Source organism: Fragaria vesca, linkage group LG2, assembly GCF_000184155.1.
Source record: "Fragaria vesca subsp. vesca linkage group LG2, FraVesHawaii_1.0, whole genome shotgun sequence".
In the NCBI taxonomy this organism is placed as follows: Eukaryota; Viridiplantae; Streptophyta; class Magnoliopsida; order Rosales; family Rosaceae; genus Fragaria; species Fragaria vesca.
In genome coordinates this window covers 9,291,538-9,309,994 of record NC_020492.1, presented here as the reverse complement: position 1 = coordinate 9,309,994, position 18,457 = coordinate 9,291,538, and the positions used below count along the sequence as shown (strand labels likewise).

At 37.0% G+C, this 18,457-nt stretch overlaps 3 protein-coding genes and 1 non-coding gene across 4 annotated transcripts; 3 read left to right on the top strand and 1 right to left on the bottom strand.

Moving 5' to 3' along the window:
- The first annotated feature begins 3,034 nt into the window (after nucleotides 1-3,034).
- On the top strand, nucleotides 3,035-3,107 carry TRNAK-UUU. The gene has a single exon. It is a non-coding gene; the product is annotated as a tRNA-Lys (tRNA).
- An 84-nt stretch (nucleotides 3,108-3,191) lies between these two features.
- Nucleotides 3,192-5,033, top strand: LOC101304163 (putative pentatricopeptide repeat-containing protein At3g25060, mitochondrial-like). Its single transcript, XM_004292314.1, has one exon. The coding sequence runs from the start codon at nucleotides 3,192-3,194 to the stop codon at nucleotides 5,031-5,033; it is 1,842 nt and encodes a 613-aa protein (XP_004292362.1).
- Nucleotides 5,034-5,179: 146 nt separating this feature from the next.
- LOC101314810 lies at nucleotides 5,180-7,338 on the bottom strand. Its single transcript, XM_004290146.1, has 3 exons — nucleotides 7,112-7,338; nucleotides 6,710-7,009; nucleotides 5,180-5,742 (listed from the first exon to the last, which is right to left on the bottom strand). The coding sequence occupies exons 2-3, from the start codon at nucleotides 6,993-6,995 to the stop codon at nucleotides 5,384-5,386; spliced, it is 645 nt and encodes a 214-aa protein (XP_004290194.1). The 5' UTR covers nucleotides 6,996-7,009; nucleotides 7,112-7,338; the 3' UTR covers nucleotides 5,180-5,383.
- Nucleotides 7,339-12,502: 5,164 nt separating this feature from the next.
- On the top strand, nucleotides 12,503-16,801 carry LOC101314524 (RPM1-interacting protein 4-like). The gene is made up of 4 exons (XM_004290145.1): nucleotides 12,503-12,892; nucleotides 15,363-15,893; nucleotides 16,146-16,328; nucleotides 16,420-16,801. Exons 1-4 carry the CDS (start codon nucleotides 12,887-12,889, stop codon nucleotides 16,447-16,449), a joined length of 750 nt encoding a protein of 249 aa, XP_004290193.1. The 5' UTR covers nucleotides 12,503-12,886; the 3' UTR covers nucleotides 16,450-16,801.
- The last annotated feature ends 1,656 nt before the right edge of the window (nucleotides 16,802-18,457 follow it).

Here is an 18,457-nt window from a genome sequence, read left to right as displayed (position 1 = left end):
CTCAATTTCCGAGTCAGGGTGTGACAACTTTGTTGTCAATTCCCTTGCTAATTTAGGTCATAGGCTAAACATTTGTTGCTTTTAGGAGGGTTGTGCGCTTCCTGAAGCTTCGCTTGCTCTATCTTTTGACATTGTAAATTTTGGGTGCACTAGAGGCACATCTATCTGTTATTTTCTTTTTTCTTAGAGTGCGACTATTGGGACCTCCAGATTTGCTCAGTATACCTCCACATGTTTTGACTTATTGGATTACAAATATAACCTCATATAAAATGACAGTAATATACATTGAATTTCACAAAAAAAAAAAATAAAAATTGTATTCAGGTTAGTATTTTTTCCCTTTTATTTTTTTTGTTCAAGTTAACGATACAAAACGTGAGAAGTCTATAAACCCTAAACCTGAGTGCAACCGTTGCTCAAAGAACTACTACACCTAATGGAAGAATCTCCATTGACGAAGACACAATCCTCTGTTTCAAAACCTTCAGACAAGGTATCTTTTCAATACTAATATAATTTTTGTTTTGATTCATGCTATGTTCTTATTTTTTTTCCTCCTGATTTTCGTTTAGTTTAGGAAACGTCTTCTTCATAATCTTCTTCTTGTGAAGGAATCTTCTCCTCGAGGACATGCTTCATGGAGTGGTGGTCAACCAGATTGGCCTTCTTAGGGTTTTTCTTCTAAGTCGAAGGTTTTTGGGTGCATATAGATAATATTTTATAGTTTTTTTTCTGGTAACATTAATCTGAAAATGTCATCGCTATTCTATAAGAGAAATTGTGAATGAATCTTCTCCTCGAGGACTTGCTTCATGGAGTGGTGGTCGACGAGATTAGCCTTCTTAAGGTTTTCTTCAATGTCAAAGGTTTCTGGGTGCATATCATTAATTTATGAATTTTATTGCTTTGCAATTGATTGTGAAAATGATTCATGATTTGAATAATTTTTTTTAAATTGTTGTCATCGGAAAATCGTTCTTACAACTTGATCAAATGATAGAGGTTAATGACATTCTATGCAAAATAATAATAATAATCAAGGAATTGAGGTTGACAAAGAGGTTTTCATGAAAAAAGAGAAGAAGAAAAAAGAAATCAAGCAATCGAGGTCTAAAAATAGATGTTTGCATGCAAAATAAAAAATAAAATAAAATAAAATGAAAATATGGGAGATCTAGAGAGCAAGGTATAATAAGTAAATTATTGAAATATATATGAATAACAAACTTAAGGTTATTTTAGAAATTTGAAAGGAGGTCTAATAAGCAAATGCTTGTTTTTAAAAATAAAAAGAAGGTGTAAAGAGACAGGGAGGTATACTGAGCAAATAAGGAGGTCACAATAGCCGTACTCTTTTTCTTATCAAAAAATAATAATAATACTATCTAGGTTGCCAGTTTCACGTCTTCAAGTTACCAGTTTCAGAATCCTAGTATACTATCGACGCGTACCAATGTACACCTGACGCATGAAACTCTTTTTCTTACATTAAAAGCCGAATTTTGAAGTGTTTTATTTTTTTTTTATTTTTTTTTGTTCTGTAATACTTTGATTTCAACTTTGTTAAGCAATAAAATGACTGAGATTAACAAAGCCGGAAAGTTAGCCTCTTGCTAAAGAAGCTAAATTCAACCAACCAGTGGTGTTTATATGGTCACCTAGTGACTAAGGAAATCATGGTCAATCACCGTTGGATGTAAATCTAAGGGTGGGATTACATCCAAAATTGACCATGATTTTCTTAGTCACTAAATGACCATATAAACATTACTGTTCAACCAACATACCAAATGAAGGTGTGTTGTCAAGTGTTCGATATCACTAATTATTTTTTGATCCGTCAAAGGAGGAGTACAAGTTATAACCAAGGATTAAAATATCGGTATCGGTAGATATATCGGTCCTTTGAAAAAATGAGATTTCGGATATATCGGGGAAACCCGGGAAAAAATATCGGTATTTTGGGAAGAATTTTTTTTTTCTGAAATATTTAATTTATTAGATTTATATATAAATATTACAAATATCAACTTCATCTACATCCAGAATGAGAATCTAGATTGTTGATAAAAGTCATAAGACACACTGATCCACAAAAGTACAATAATCAGACCAAGATATATGACTCATATAGTACAAATTGTACTGTTGAATATGATAATCATATATGTCTTTGGAGCTGCCGACTGTTTCCCCTATAAGTGGATAATAAGGATGAATCAAACTGGATGACTGATCACTGACTTCCGCGCATTGATTATAGCTATAAACATTATAGCCATATTGATTGTTGTCTTTTTGGAATTCATTTGAGGTTCAAGTCCCACTACCTAAACTGATAGAATCAAAACTTAGAGTAACGGAAGCAACATCTTAATCATCATTTGGACCTCTAGTCCTCCTCCTATACATGGTATCCTCTTGCGCTCCATACCTAGTACTTCTATAGCCATGATCATGGGAGACATGATAATAATTTTCTTCAGATGAAAAATTGTTCAATCCACCAACTGTAGAAGATTGTCCATATACAAACCTGGTGCCGGTATTTCCACCATCTTTTCCGCTTCCACCATCTTCATCATCATCAGAACTATTCGGAGTTGCTATGTCGTCCCATGCATTATCACTGTCTAAATTATCTTATGGGTTTCCAACAACTTCTTCAGATAATACCCTTTCAATTTTTTACAGATATTTTTTTAATATGTCGGTGATATATCGAAAATATCATAAATGTCGAAGATATTTCCTAAATATCGGTGATATTTGACGATATTTCCTAAATATCGGAGAAATATCGTAGATACGGTGGAAGATAAGTTATTTACCCCTATAAATATATCGGTCCTTCGAAAAAAAAAGACATCGAAGAATATATCAGATATATAGCAGAGATTTTAATCCTTGATTATAACCATGAATTACAACAGCTATTAAACCAGATGTATTCGAGTGACCAAATTGCTCAGCTTTGTTAAGTGTTGAGTAAAGAGTAAAAATAAGGTAATTGGGAAGCGTAAATGCAAATGCCGTCTTAGCTCAGCCGGTAGAGCGCACGGCTTTTAACCGTGTGGTCGTGGGTTCGATTCCCACAGACGGCGTCTCTGTTTTCTCTCTTCTTTTCCTTCTCTATTTTTTCGCAACGGCTATAAACACACAAACCCGAAGCTTCTTCCCATGCACACATGGGTTTACTTCCATTGCCAAACCACCTCAGACCTCTCCTTTCATCCTGCAAACACAAACCCACCATATCCAAAATCCACGCCTTTATGATAGTCACCGGTGCCATCACCCATGCCAACTCCAACGCCCCACTTATAGCTTCATACGCAAGCATCGGCGACACCGAAACCGCCCGCAAGGTGTTCGACGAAATACCTCACAGAACTCTGCGTGCATGGAACGCCATGATCATTGCATACTCTCGTCAGCATTGCCCTTCTGAAGCTTTGCGTTTGTATTCTCTGATGATATCCGAGGGAGTTAGACCCGATAGCTCCACCTTCACTGTCGCCCTCAAGGCATGCGCAGGCATGCTGGACTTGGAAATGGGTGAAGAGGTTTGGTCTCAGGCGGCGCGTTGCGGCTACGAGGGGGATGTGTTTGTGGGGTGTTCTGTTTTGAACTTGTACGCAAAGTGTGGGAAGATGGATGAAGCGGTGGCGGTTTTCAACAAGATGCCTAGGAGGGATGTTGTTTGTTGCACGACTATGATTACGGGGTTTGTGCACAGTGGGAGGCCGGTGGAAGCTGTTGAGGTGTATAGGAGGATGCAGGATGAGGGAATGGAGTTTGATGGGGTTGTGATGATGGGGTTAGTGCAGGCTTGTGCGAGTCTTGGGGACTTGAGGTTGGGTCTTTCGGTTCATGGGTATATGATTCGGAGAGGTGTTCCTATGGATGTAATGGTTCAGACAAGCCTTGTGGATATGTATGCTAAGAGTGGACATTTGGAGCTGGCTTGTTGTGTGTTCAATAAGATGACTTGTAAGACTGCAATTTCTTGGGGTGCTTTGGTTTCTGGCTTTGCTCAAAATGGTTTCGCAGTGCAGGCACTTGAAACGGTGCTAGAGATGCAGAGTTGTGGTTTCGAGCCAGATTCAGTGTCTCTTGTGAGCTCACTTCTAGCATGTTCGCAAGTTGGACTGTTGAAATTGGGTAAATCCATTCATGGATATATTTTGAAAAGGGTCGAGATTGGTCAAGTGTGTGGTACTGCAGTCATTGACATGTATTCTAAATGTGGTTCCCTTTCGTATGCGCGTGCTCTCTTTGATCAGTTGGTCTTCAGAGACTTGATCTCATGGAATGCTATGATTGCCAGCTATGGGATTCATGGCCGTGGAGAGGAAGCTCTTTCACTCTTCCTCCAGATGGCAGAGACAAACATAGAGCCTGATCATGCTACTTTTGCTTCTCTTCTGTCGGCTTTCAGTCACTCTGGTCTCGTAGAAGAAGGCTTGCATTGGTTTGATGTCATGGTCACCAAGTACAAGATCTCTCCAGGGGAGAAACATTATGCTTGTATGGTTGATCTGCTGGCTCGTTCTGGACGAGTTGAAGAGGCTAGTGAGCTTATAGCTTCTATGAACACCAAACCTGGGCTTGCTGTCTGGGTTGCCCTCCTGGCAGGTTGCCACAATCATCGAAAATTGTCCATGGGAGAAATTGCAGCGAAGAAGGTCCTCGAGTTCAATCTAGATGACATGGGAGTTTATGCTTTGGTCTCAAACTTTTACGCTATGGCAACGAGATGGGAAGGTGTAGCAAGTTTGAAAAAGATGATGAAACAGACCGGAGTAAAGAAAGTCCCAGGTTACAGTGTAGTCGAAGTGGATGGGGAACTCCATGCTTTCCTTATGGAAGATAATAGCCACCAGTGCCATGAAGATATCATGCTACTTTTGAATAAGTTGTATTATGATATGAGAGCTATGGGATATGTCCCAAATTCTGAGCCTCTGTTGCCCAATTTTGAAGAGGCACATTCCTCAGAGCAAAGAAATTTTATCAAATCACTCTGACAAATTTAAATTCCTATGCTACTTTGATACCCACTACACACACAAGAGGTTTAAAAACTGAACTATCTATTAGTATCAAGTTCATTTGGACAAAAAATTTCATGCATTAGTAGTATGGAATTGGGACATCTTTGAAACCTAGTATTCATTAGAAAGATGTATTCAACTAACACTGAAAACCATAGAACAAAGCAAAGATGGTCAAATTGCAATTCTACTTTCTTGAGCATCCACAAAATTTTTAACAACACATCCCCCATTTCCAGCCGAATAATGATCATTTCTGGTAAGAGACCAGAAGGCAAAATGGTTCTCAAAACTAGAACTGTCCACTCAGTTTCAGTTTTTCCTCATCTCCTATGTCCTGCAAACTGAGTCTGAAGTTTTTGGTTGTCTTCTAACAAATGGTCATACTCGAGAAGTAGATCTGCAGCTTGTTTCTGGAGGGAAGTGACATGGGATTCAGCAGTTTCAACAGCTTTATCTTTCTCCGCACACTCCAACTTCAGCTTCTTCAAATCCTCTGATAGAGTTGCAATTTTTTCTTGCAGCTGCTTGATTTCCTTGGAAGACTTTTCTTCCTTTTCTGTAAGCTGCACCTTTTCTTTCTGAAGCCTTTCAACTTCTTCTTTTGTACTCGTCAATCCATCAAGCTTCGTTAGATAATCGTGTGTTCGGTCAATTATGAATCCAAGAAATACAGCAAAAGCTGCATGGAACATTGAAGATTGAGACATCAGTAGTTAGGCATAATAGCGAAACACAATGCAGACACCATATACACAAATCACTTTAGACTTTTTATTGCAACTCAAGCATTCCATTTTGGCAGCAATAAAATATGATAAGCATTGCTGTAATTGGCAAGTGTTCGAAACCATAGAAGGTGGAAGCATAGCAGTAAACACAGGTATTGCAGAAGTGGGTTGTAGACAACTGTACTATTGCCCAAACTTACATGGAAAAAGAATGCTCATGCATTTTACTAAATGAAATGAAGTGATCCAACAACATGAGCCAAGCATATATGACGGATAAGGATGAGGTTTCAATTAATGCATATGATATAGCCTCAGTTTCAGAATCTTCTAATCCCATGCCTGATAGAAGTTGATGGGCTCAAAATTTGTGGATTCTGGGGAGTACAACTGATCTCACAATTTATTAAACAAACATTCACTTTCCTTCTATACTTAATTAACTCATTGAGTGATAAAAATTGAGATAAACACGGCAATTGTAATCTTTGACATTTTACAGAGATAAAAGGGAAACTGACATTGAAGTAATTCACATTGGAACAACAAAAGTGCAGATGATATGCAACAAAAGTGCAGGCGAAGTCTTCAAATGTTAAGGTGATCATTCAAACTTGCATATACAATCTGCCATACCCAATTCATTATGAAAACATTTAAGTCTTTGTCTGGTATTGACAGTTCTCCAGACCAGTCTGTTAACACATACTCTAACCAACCCATATGCTAAATGCACAGTCAAATTGTAGAACCACTGCAATTATGAAATTGTAAGGATTACCTGAGGGTCTACCCAAATTGTGTTAAACAAATTCTAATGCATTTTGTTCACCAATACACAAATCCCACAAAATTAAAGAAAACTCTAAGCAAGAATCCAACTGTTAAACTTAGAAAGCAAAGAGAGTAGAAACATACACATTAGTGAAGCTTCAAGGATGTGGGTTCTGTACAGAACCTGATCCATCGGTGACATAGTACCAAGCTTTTCCCCCTTGTTCTGCATCTTGACAATGCTAATGAATCTTGATAGGAGAATCACACCCATGGTGCCAGCAATGCCAATCAGAGTGACTGGTCCTCTGCCCACTTTGAGCTGATCCAGAATCTTCAACACCAGCTCTCTCAATGGCCCAATTTTGAGCAACATAAGAGATGCCACAACAGCCTCAGCAATCACAACTGGGATCAACAACTCATACATCTCTGCTTCTGCTTCTGGTTTTTGCCAACAAAATTTGAACTGAGCCTCAGAAAAAGTTGAGAACTTGGTGAAGAGATTGAGAGATAGAGAGCTTCTTCCACACAGCACAGACTTACTTGTTTGGTTCCTTTCCTGCTGGAGAAGCAAAAGCTTTATAGCTCACTTGAACAACAAATTGCTGGCCAAAAATCCAAGCTTTTGTTACTGGGTAGTGATTTTTCAGGCAAATTTGGCAAACCCAGGTGGGTTTATAGGCCAAATAATGCGGGGTTTGAAGACCACAGATCTATGCAATTAGGCAAATGTAGAAAGCAGGAAGCTTTTTCTGCACAGAACCCATTTCTAATGTTCGAGTGACTTCATATTTTAAGAAGAGGTGTAATTTTAGTGTTGAAAACTTTAAACACAAATTACTTTACATGGGTTTGCTTTCTCCAGCTCATGAAGAGAGTAAATGGTAATAATCACAGTCAAAGTGAAATTTGACTCAAGATCAACCAAAACAAAAATCAAAAACGGAAAGTGCAAATCTTTTTCTCGTCCGGTAGAAGATTTGCTCTGTTACTTGAAGCTTTGTCTGTTTCCGACCAGAAAAGAAACGACCAACCTTTGTCTTCTTTGGTGTTAAGAGGGGTCTTGGACTCGGGTTGAAACTGTACAGTCGTACTTGCAAGTTCTTCTACACACTTCTGATCACGTTCGACCCTTTGAACCAACTCAACCACGATACCAACAAAAGTTTTAACAAAATCTGAGCCTAAGTTTGAACCAACTCAACTACGCTTTGTGTTGCATCAGTTGAAGCATTTCACATGCTTTGAATGATTAACTTCTGAGCCTAAGATACATTTCGAATACCCTAATTACATTAAAAGAGAAAATACAAACCATGACCCTTTTCTTCCTTTTGCCTGAATGTTCTTCATAATGATTGACTTTGTTATTATCATACGTGTGCATATTGCTAAACACACTATACCTACTTTCACGTTCAACCAGGCCTTTTTTTGTCACATATACATGACATTAAGTACCTTCACAAGTCACAACATGTGTTTGGACTTTGAACTGAAAGGCTGAGACCTAGGAGCATTCCCATGATAGAGCTTGAACTCTTTTCTCTCCTCTTATATCTTCCTTTGACATCGTTGAAAATTCGAGCTAATAGCTACCATGTATTAGAGACGAAAAAATCAAATAGATACATGTGTTTTTCGTTCCCACCCCCTTCGAACAAGAGGATGATATTCTATTTGTGGGCTGCACAAGAGAGCTTGTCTATTATACATATAGGAACAAATACGTCCTTTTCTATACACATTAATACATGGTCACATAACGTATATCAATATATCATCTGATATAATGGTAGAAAAACTTTTTGTAATGAATGATTAGAAACCTATATTTTTTTTTTATCAAATGGGATTGTCATTCATACGAAAGAAGTTACAAGCGATATGAATAATATAATCAAAAGACACTAATGAACCATTTATAACAAAACTTAGACCAAAAAGTCTGACCCTAACTTCCTATTGGAGTTAAATCTCATGTACACCATGAGGCTAGAAAAATGATCATCAAGATTAGAAGACTTAATCGACATATTGCTCAATTAAGAAACGTCTATCTAACGCTGAAGAGGCGATATATTGCTCTATGTTCTAGTCTACCATCCGTGTACCTATACATGGACTTTTTTTCTTCGACAATTAATGGTATGGTTTCCAAATATCTTTTATGCCAACAAGAATAGTTCTTAATCAAATGAAGGGTTATTAACCAATTCAAACATATCGCATATGACAGAATATAGATGTTCCTAAATTCCTAATAAATTAACGTGTCATGTGTTCTTGGTCAAGTTTTTTCTCTATGACTTCTACGTCAACCAAGTCTCTTCCCCAAAGGAAGGGATCCTTTCTCAACAACTAGTACATTTGTTTTTGACAAGTTGAATTTTCAATGAAAGCAGCCAAACGTACTCTCTCTATTTTCCTCTTATTTTCTCCCTAAAACAACTCACTGGTTCATTAAACTAAACTCAGTTGGCAAATTGCCAAGTTAATTATTTATCTGGTAAGACAAAGGGGTATCTTGTTCATCAATGGAATATCAAAACCGGATCCGGCTCCTCTAAAGTGAGGAGTATGTGAATTTAGTTAAAGTTCATAAAATCTAGATTCTTTGTATAATCTAAATGTCATGAAAATTAACACGTCATTCTTTTATTACATTTTTATTTTTATTCTTAACACTGGTTAACATGCCATTAACTATAAATTAAAAAACCAAAAAAAAAAAAGGTAATGTGTTTTCTATACGACCTATGAGTATTTGAGTTTGAATTCCTCCGTTGTCTATTACCTAATCTAACCGAAACATCACATATGATCGAGTAGTGTCCCTCCACAATTTCTGAGTCTCCCACCATAAATTCGGAGACGTTAAAAGTGAAATCGATTTAGATTTTTTTGTTTTCCAATTTTGACTTGTTTATATCGATCATGAGGGTTAGATCGTGATATTCTTATAGTGTCTTTGGCAGATCTTAACTCTAGGCAATCAATCAATTAATCACCTGCATATATACAAATCATTGCAGACATATGTATATGTATATATAATCACATTTATGGTCATTGGTCAATCGACTTGAAGTAAATATAAGTTCATGAACGAGGAGTATGTGATTTGAATTGAAGGTCTCTAACTAATGGAGTTTATGCAAGTCCAACTTTTGTTTCATCTTTCAACTACAATAAAAATTGATGATTGTACGAGTTCATTATCTGGATTTATGTTCGATCCGGCAACTAAAGGAGTTGAAAACTTGAAACTCAGATGTAGAGGAGAAATATGACAGAAACCCAATTTTAATTTTTTTTTTTTTTTTGAGTAAGAAATCTCAAACCTTTAACCATGGTTAAGAATAAAAATAAAAATTTAATAAAAGAATGACGTGTCAATTTTCATGATCTTTAAATTATACAAAGAGTCCAGATTTTATGAACTCTACACAATGATGTAAGAACAAGCAAAAGAAGCCAGAAATATTTTTGAAAGGCCAACAAATTGGTTCGGTATATAAAAGGATAAATCTTTTTTTTTCTGACAAAAAAAAAGGCAAAATGCCAGCTTCCACACTAAACCCTAAACATTCCAATTCTATAGGGACTGGTACAAGTCTCTGTCAAATTTATTAAAATAGGAACAGAAACTGGTAGCTAATTCAAGCATAGTGCACATCACGTTTGTTTATAACACTTGTGACTTGTCAAACCTAGCCGGCTCTTGTTCTTCTTTTTCTTCTTCTTCTTCTTCTTCTCTAGGATTTTAGTATGTGAATGAGAATGCAACCAAAAATTCAAATCTCTTAAAAAAATACCAGTTCTCCAAATCCTTGACAAGGTTCATGCACTAGCAATTTTGGACATAAGTTTGGATATTGTTCTATGTGGACTAGTTGCATTCCTTTTGAAGATCTTAGAGCCCTTCTCTTTCACAATATACATTTTGATCGCTCGGCAGCTTCATATTTAATATAATATTTTCTAATCAAATAAAAAAATATCATTTTTTTTATCAAGTTGATATATTTATAACTCGACAGGAAATGGCTATAAAAATTTTATGGTTACACTTCCCATTCAATAGTTTCATGCTCATTTATTTACTATCAATGCATGATAACTGTTGTAACAGGGAAAATTAAAGGAGGATGATCAGGAAAGAGGTACTTCATCACCTTTGCAACAGACAATTTCTCGATGAATTATCATCACTTGTCCATTTGTTCCAATGGAAGACTTTGTAACCCTTTGATCAAACAATATAAGAGCTAGTACGGCAGTGCTGCATTTCGTGTTCGATTTGTAGATTCATTGGAGCATGAGACTGCTAATCGGATCTTCCAAAATGCGCAATATGTGAAAAATCTGATGGAGGACGCAAGGATGAGGATGGTTGAACACCGTACATGTGAGATTGACATTCAGCTGAGGTACCCCGAGAATCTTCACGCCTCTTTTGTTGATGGATCGAGAATCTATGCAACCGACATTGGTCGATACTTCGACGGAATATGGTAGCGACGTCACATATATGTGAGAAGCTTAGGCTGCCACGTAGTGACTCTTTTTGCTCTCCCTGACGTCCATATGGGAACTTGAGAGGAGATGATTATTACGTTGATGGTAGATAGGCACGTAAAGCTTACCAAATACTCTCTCGATAGTTTTTTAGCCTTGTGGCGGTTTTTTCACCCTATTGAGAGCAATTTTGTGGATAGTTCAACTAGGTTTAAACTCATAACCTCAACATCGTTAGTTAGCTAAGCTAACGATGCACGTCTCACCGATATTTTCTAATTGTTATTGTCAACTATGATTTTTCCTTTAAAGATGATTTTTGTTCACGTTCTCATACAAATAATGATTTTTTCTTTTTTAATTAAACAAACAACTTAAATGCTATAACGAGTATATCGTGAATCGAACTCACGACCTCCCATTTATAGAAGGGAAACTAATGCCACTAGATCAAATGGTGTTGGACACATACAATGATTTTGATTGTTTCTTATATCTGAAAAAAATTAAACAGGAACATACTTGCCGAAATTAGCTTTTGCTATAAATTATCAAACCATGTAGACAATTTCTCCAAATTGAACTAAATGTGATATGATTGCTAACACATACCTTGCCATTACCAGTTCAAACACATTCTAAACCTAGCTAATTGTTAACTTCTTCGACACTATTTTGTCTTTGGTTTTCTTCTTCAAATCTGTTCCTACTGCTACCTCCTAAACTCCATTCGTCTTGTCACCACTTTAGGAACCCATTGGCGTTGTATCTCTGCGCGTTCGTCCCTCTATTCATTAGTTTTATAGAACGTCAATTCTATGTTAAACTAATCAAGAAACTTGATAAACGAAGTTTCAATTCATGAATACGTAAGTAACTAATAATTTAAGACAAAAACCCAAACAACCTTGTTATTGCTAACTCAAATATCTTCTCACATCACAACCCAACCTTAATGATGATGCAACCTCAGAAGCATCAACACTCCTAGCAACATCGAGGTCAATTCTCATTGTTGGTATCGATATGAAGTTATGAACGGCTCTTCTTTTATACAAAGAAAATTCATGTATATAAAAAAGAGAAAATTGAAAAAGACACTACAAAACGCCAAGAAAATGTGTCAGCTGCAATGTTTCCACAGAAGGCGACAAGGAGGCACAGCCTCTCCTAAACACAATTCTTAACAGTCACTGTTTAAATTCAGCCGCCACCAAAATTTTTACCCCCAAGAAAAACGAAAGCCTCAATCTTTCCCAAACCAAAATCAGCAGTAGTAACTAAGCAGAGTGCATAAAGATTAAAACTTTAGCACCAAAAATTTGGATTCATATGAAGCTCATATGAAATTATGAATCATATCTCATAGTTTAACCAGGAAAACAAAAACATTACCTGCCAATAGAACATCACGTAGAGCATTAAAGAAATGGTCTCCGAGCTGAGTCGACCCAGCAACTCGGTTTTTGGGTGTGAGAGAGAGATGTTTGAACAGAGAAGAAACAGAGACTTTTAAACATTTTTGAAGAAAGGTCAAACATGACGGGTAGCGTCCGTCAATGGTTGATAAACCCCTCCTCTACAACTCCCCTCTGTTTCTCTCTCTCTAAAGCTCTCTGCTTTATTCTCCTCTTCTCTCTCTAGAATTAAATTTGGGGTTCCCTCTGGTGGGTCGTTGAAGGGTTTGCAGGGGGAGCTTTTTGTTGTGATATTTGGAGGTGGCTTTTGTGAAAGTAGTTGAAATTTGGGGTCTGACATTTACTTGGAGGCTGTTCTGAATCTGGTGGAGAGGGAGAGATGGCAGTAAGTTCTTAAATTTGCTTCCTTTTTGCTTCTCTTTTTTCTTTTTGGGTTTTGAATTTTTGATTTGAAGTTTTCTGTTGATTGAGCTTTGGAGGATTGTGAATCGTTAAGGATAGGTTGAGCAAGGGTTTGATTTTTTTTCTTTCTTGATTGCCAAAAGTAGTGGTTGCTATGATTGTCTTCTATTTTAGGATGGTGTGGACCATAAGACTTTGGGAATTCTATGTTTCTTTCTGTACTTTCTGACAAGAAAGACTTCGTTTTTGTATGGATTGCTGATATGTGAAGTCTGTAGCAGACTTGGTATTGTTGTTGGTCTGGATTCTCTTAGTTAGGGATTTTCGGTCTCTTGGTCCTTGGGCTGTAGAGTTTAAGAGGACTAACAATCAGAGTGCTTTATTAATCGCTTGGATCTGCATTTGTAGCCTATGCAATGTATGATTAAGAATTTTCGGTAGCAAGTGCTCTTGCATTCTTTTCGTATGGTTAAATTAACATATTAAACGCGTGCCAGAAACTTGGAGCCTTAGCAGTCTGTTAAGTTTTTGGGGGGCAGGGAGTGGTATTCGTGCTTCAAACTTTCGAGGATCACCAAGTAGAAGATTTTAAGGGTGTCGATCAGTCTAGTTGGTGTGTTAAAATGATGCATATAGTCAATGTAGTTTAATTTCGGGAGTATTTGTTGAAGCTCATGCTGGAAAGTTGTGGGGTGGATAAATTTGATGGGGGGCATCTAAGGGTTTTATTTGCCATACTGGAAATCTATTTAGTACTAGTAGGTTATTGTAAATGTGTAAATTATCTGCTGTTAGATAGATGATAATCTCTCTCTCTCTCTCTCTCTCTCTCTCTTCTCTCTCTCTCTCTCTCTCTCTCTCTATATATATATATATATATATATCTGTGTGTGTCTGTGTGTCCTTTCTTATTTGTACATTGACATTTGAAATTCTATGGCTTTTCTGTGGAAAAATAAAGGGGTTTTAATTAGGGTTGTGAAATCCACACACCATTTTTCCTTTTTTGGTAACTTAAATCTTGTCTTTTAGTGACTTAAACTTTGTCTTTTTGTGAATGTGTTAACCAAAAAAGGAAAAAGGTTGTGTGGATTTCAATTTGGGGTGTGTGGATTTCACATCCCAAATTATATGCTGTTGCAGAGTGTATTGTTCATTTGTTTTCTGTGCATTTTCCAGCATGTCGAGATTAATACTTAAGAACACTAGGTGAGAAAGTTGTATAAGATGTCCTCCACATGTTGGCATTTCCACAGAAATAAAATTAAGGGGTTTGATTAATGTAATATGCTAGAAGTTTAATATCAATACTGTGGTAGGTAGCAGGTAATAGAAGAATACTTTGGTGTTAGATAATTGATAATCTCTCTCTCTCTCTCTCTCTCTCTCTCTCTCTCTCTCAAACCATTCAAAGCTTATCATCCTCCTCTGCATTGCTGGTGTGGATTATACTCTCTTTTTGGTGTATTCGTATAGTGAGATTCTCTGGCTTCTCAGTAGAAATGAATATTTGGATTTTTGATTATGTGGAGAAATGTTCATTAGTTTCCAATGCACATGTCTCTTACTTGCTACTGTTGAAGCATAATTTGGATGGAGAAATACCTTAAATCACCGAGTAGCCTATCTGAAATTTCTTTGGTTTTACAATGTGCCAAAGCATCCTTCAATTTTACCGAGCTAAAAGGTTTTCTGATCAGTTCCTAGTAACTTCTGTCAAAAAGAACCAGGTATTGTATTAGTTCTCTGTCCTTTGCTTATAATTTTATAAATGCATAAATATGAAATCTAAACCAAACCAATTCCATTGATATTCATGAAAGGGCTCTGAATATGACTTTTCATATCCACAAACTTCATTTTCAGTCATTTAGGGTGAGCAGAACAAACATTAAAATCTTTCAGGAAATATTTCTGAAGTATGCCTTTGAGCCAATCCATTAATTCTTTGACTAACAAGTAGGTACTGGTTGTTACCTCATTCTTTGGATGCAGCGATGCTTGTCAAATAACTATCTATCTTTTCATGTTACTTTAACAAGATTTATGGAGTTGCTTATAGATTATGACTGTCCTTTTCTTCCTGGGTCTGGTTCACTATGCTAAGTACATTGAAGTGAAATCAAGTTGTAGTCATGCAGAACTACTTGTTGAACATCTTTCAAATATTTAGACTATCTTGTTCATGTTACTTTAACAAGTCTATGGAGTTGCTTATAGATCATGACTGTCCTTCTATGCTAAGTATAGTGAAGTGAAATCAAGTTGTTTCATGCAGAACTACTTGTTGAACATCTTCCAAATATTTAGACTATCATGTTCATGGTCCCATCATCCTGCTCATAAACTTCATATGTTGATGCTACTTTAGTGTATTGGCAAATTATTCTCTCATGAATAATGGATAGGTTTAACATGTACTTCATACGTGACAATATTTCTTCATGTGGCAGCAACGCTCTCATGTACCAAAGTTTGGCAATTGGGAAGGTGAAGAAAATGTTCCCTACACAGCCTATTTTGATAAGGCGCGAAAGGGTCGAACTGGGCCTGGGGGAAAGATGATTAATCCAAATGACCCCCAAGAGAACCCCGATCTCCTTAACGATATGTCATCAGTCGCGTCATCTCCTCCCAGAGTTAGAGCTGAACCAGAAAGACAAAATCATGAACGGGTAAGAAGTAGAGAGGATATTGACCAAAGGCAATATGCCAACTCTCCAGCACATCGCGAGAATCTGAGCCGCAGAAGTTCTGGTGAATCAACACATCAACCTGGTAGAGGACGTGGAACAAATTCTGGTGAAACTCATCGAAGAACTGCGCGACAAAGTGCTGGCTCTGAACAGAGCATTGAGCGTTCACCTCTCCATCGCCAGGCAAGAGCCTCAGGAAGAGATTCTCCCTCCTGGGAGGGAAAGCCTTCGTATGAAAGTAGCCATGGTACTCCTGGAAGATCCCGTCTTAAGCCTCGCGATGAAAGTGTAATTTTCTTTCTTATACTCATCATGTTATTGCCGTATTTACATTAGCTAGTGCATGTCCATAGTAATTGTTAGTAACTGCTATGGTCTCCAAAACTTCTTTTGACTGATGATGGAGCATTATTTGGAGGCATACATATAAGAACCACTATTGTCCAGTGTAGTTAATCACAAGACTGTATTGACTAGTTGCATACATTGTTCTGTTACCTATGATATACTTCCTGAGCATGTTTCTGTCTAATGTGTCAGCCTGACAAAGGTGCTGCTGTCCCGAAATTTGGTGAGTGGGATGAGAACAACCCTGCATCAGCTGATGGTTTCACTCACATTTTCAACAAAGTGAGGGAGGAGAAGGCAGGAAAAGTTCCCGGCACACCACCTGAGCCATCTTACTACACTTCACGGAAGCCTGCTGGCGGTGACAGTGCCAAGGTTTGTCATTATGATCCTCTACCGGTTTTCTTCTTTTCATCAAACTTATCGTTTCTCTCATCTCATTTTGTTTTTCATTCACTTTGTACAGAGTTGCTGCTTTCCTTGGAGCAGAAAATGAGATGTTGGTCTGAGTTTGTGAGTAATTATAAAGGTGTTTGGACCTGTAAATATCTTTGAAAGGCTATCTCTCAGCATGAGGAGTACCTTCTATAAAGTGCTGCATTCGATTTATCTGGGCATGTGTGCTATTTAATTTGTATTAATAAAGATTTCATTCCACTCATTGGAAAATCTCTTATTTTCTACGTCTTCTCTCTTTCTGGTGTTCGCTTCTCGTTTCATCTTTAGCTGTGTTTACTGTGTTGTGCCATAGAAAGCTAATTTATCTACTCTATGTGGCTGTGAGGAAACCAGATACAGATTCTTTGATTCTATTGCAATTTATAATATATCACGCCACCATTTGTCTTTGTTCTCTTCTCTTCTGGAACTATGTGCTACATTGTTTTTGCATATATATATATATATATATATACACACACACACACTGTGGACGTCCGCACCAAAGTTTTTGATGCGGATTTCTATTTTTGCACCACTTCCCGATCGAATTTCCTCAAACTTCCTTCTAGACATATCTAAATCATTTTGTGTAGATCATCTCTGCAAAATTTCAGCCAATTTGGTGATCGTTAAGGCCCTCAAACTTGCGTTTTTCTGTTATATACACAACCGGACAGAATTTAGTCCGTCAGATTTGTTTTTCGAGTTTGAGGGCCTTAACGATCACCAAATTGGCTGAAATTTTGCAGAGATGATCTACACAATATTATCTAGATACTAGACGGTGGAGATGAAGAAATTCGATCGAAAAGTGGTGCAAAAATAGAAATCCGCACCAAAAAATTGATGCGGACGTCTGCAGCTGAGAAAATCCGTATATATATATATTCATCTGAATGAATCCCAGCTTCTTAACAGTACTGAAGAACTAAACATCTAAACTAGTGCTGGGTTGAAAACTTTGAATTTGCAGCTTCACCTTGCATCTAATCTTTACTTTTTTCGTTTATGTGATTCATGTACTCTTCTGTGCATGATTGTACACCAGATTGACAAAAATTACCACATTAGTCGAGGAGATGAAGACAATGACTGTACATTAGCTATAGTAAAAATCAAAGACAGACATTGTGTATGAAACTATGAATTTTAAAAGCGAGAAATTATTAAGAATTGAAATTTGTTTAGTCCTTATGGTTTCAAGTCGACATCTGTTTAGTCCTTATGGTTTTATTTTAATCTGAACAGTCCTTAAAGTCAGGATTTTTCATCCAAATAGTCCTCATGGTTTTATTTTAATCTGAATAGTACTTAAAGTAATGATTTTTCATTCAAATAGTCATTCTGACAATTTTCTCAGTTAAATGTCATGACGATTATTTGGATGAAAAATCATGACTTTAAGGACTATTCAAATTAAAATAAACTATAAGGATTATTTGAAAGAAAAATCCTGACTTTAAGGACTATTCAGATTAAAATAAAATTATAAGGACTAAACAAATGTCACCACAAAGACTATATAATATTTTACCCAATTATTAACCATATTTAGCATGCAACACATGATTAACTTCTTGGGGGCATGGCGTGATGCTCCTGTTATTAAGATTATTTCTGAAGATTTTTGTAACTCTTTTGAGTCTTTTCATTTCATAAATACGAAATTATTCTGTAAAATTTTAATACATTACTCCTTTATAACTCTTTTTCCTGATTCCCCCGCGCGCCACGTGGCACGCACTGGACCAATCCATTTTAATTCCCATACCACCGACAAAGAAACGGGTCAACAGTCGACATCGCTTCGATTGCAACAATCAGCCCATCCTCACCGTCCAAACCAATCTACAGTGAGAGCCTAGCCTGAGGGCGCACGCATACAAACGCTCCCTTTAACAACGACCTAAACCCAAAAATTTGAGAGGCGCCAAAACTGCGCGGCGCGTTTAAAAAATTCAAAAAATTCAACGAAATCGAAAAGCGTTAATGAAAACTCAAACCCAAATACTTTTCAAATTTCCAATCTCCATTTCTAAAACCCCATCTCCCTCTCTCTCTCT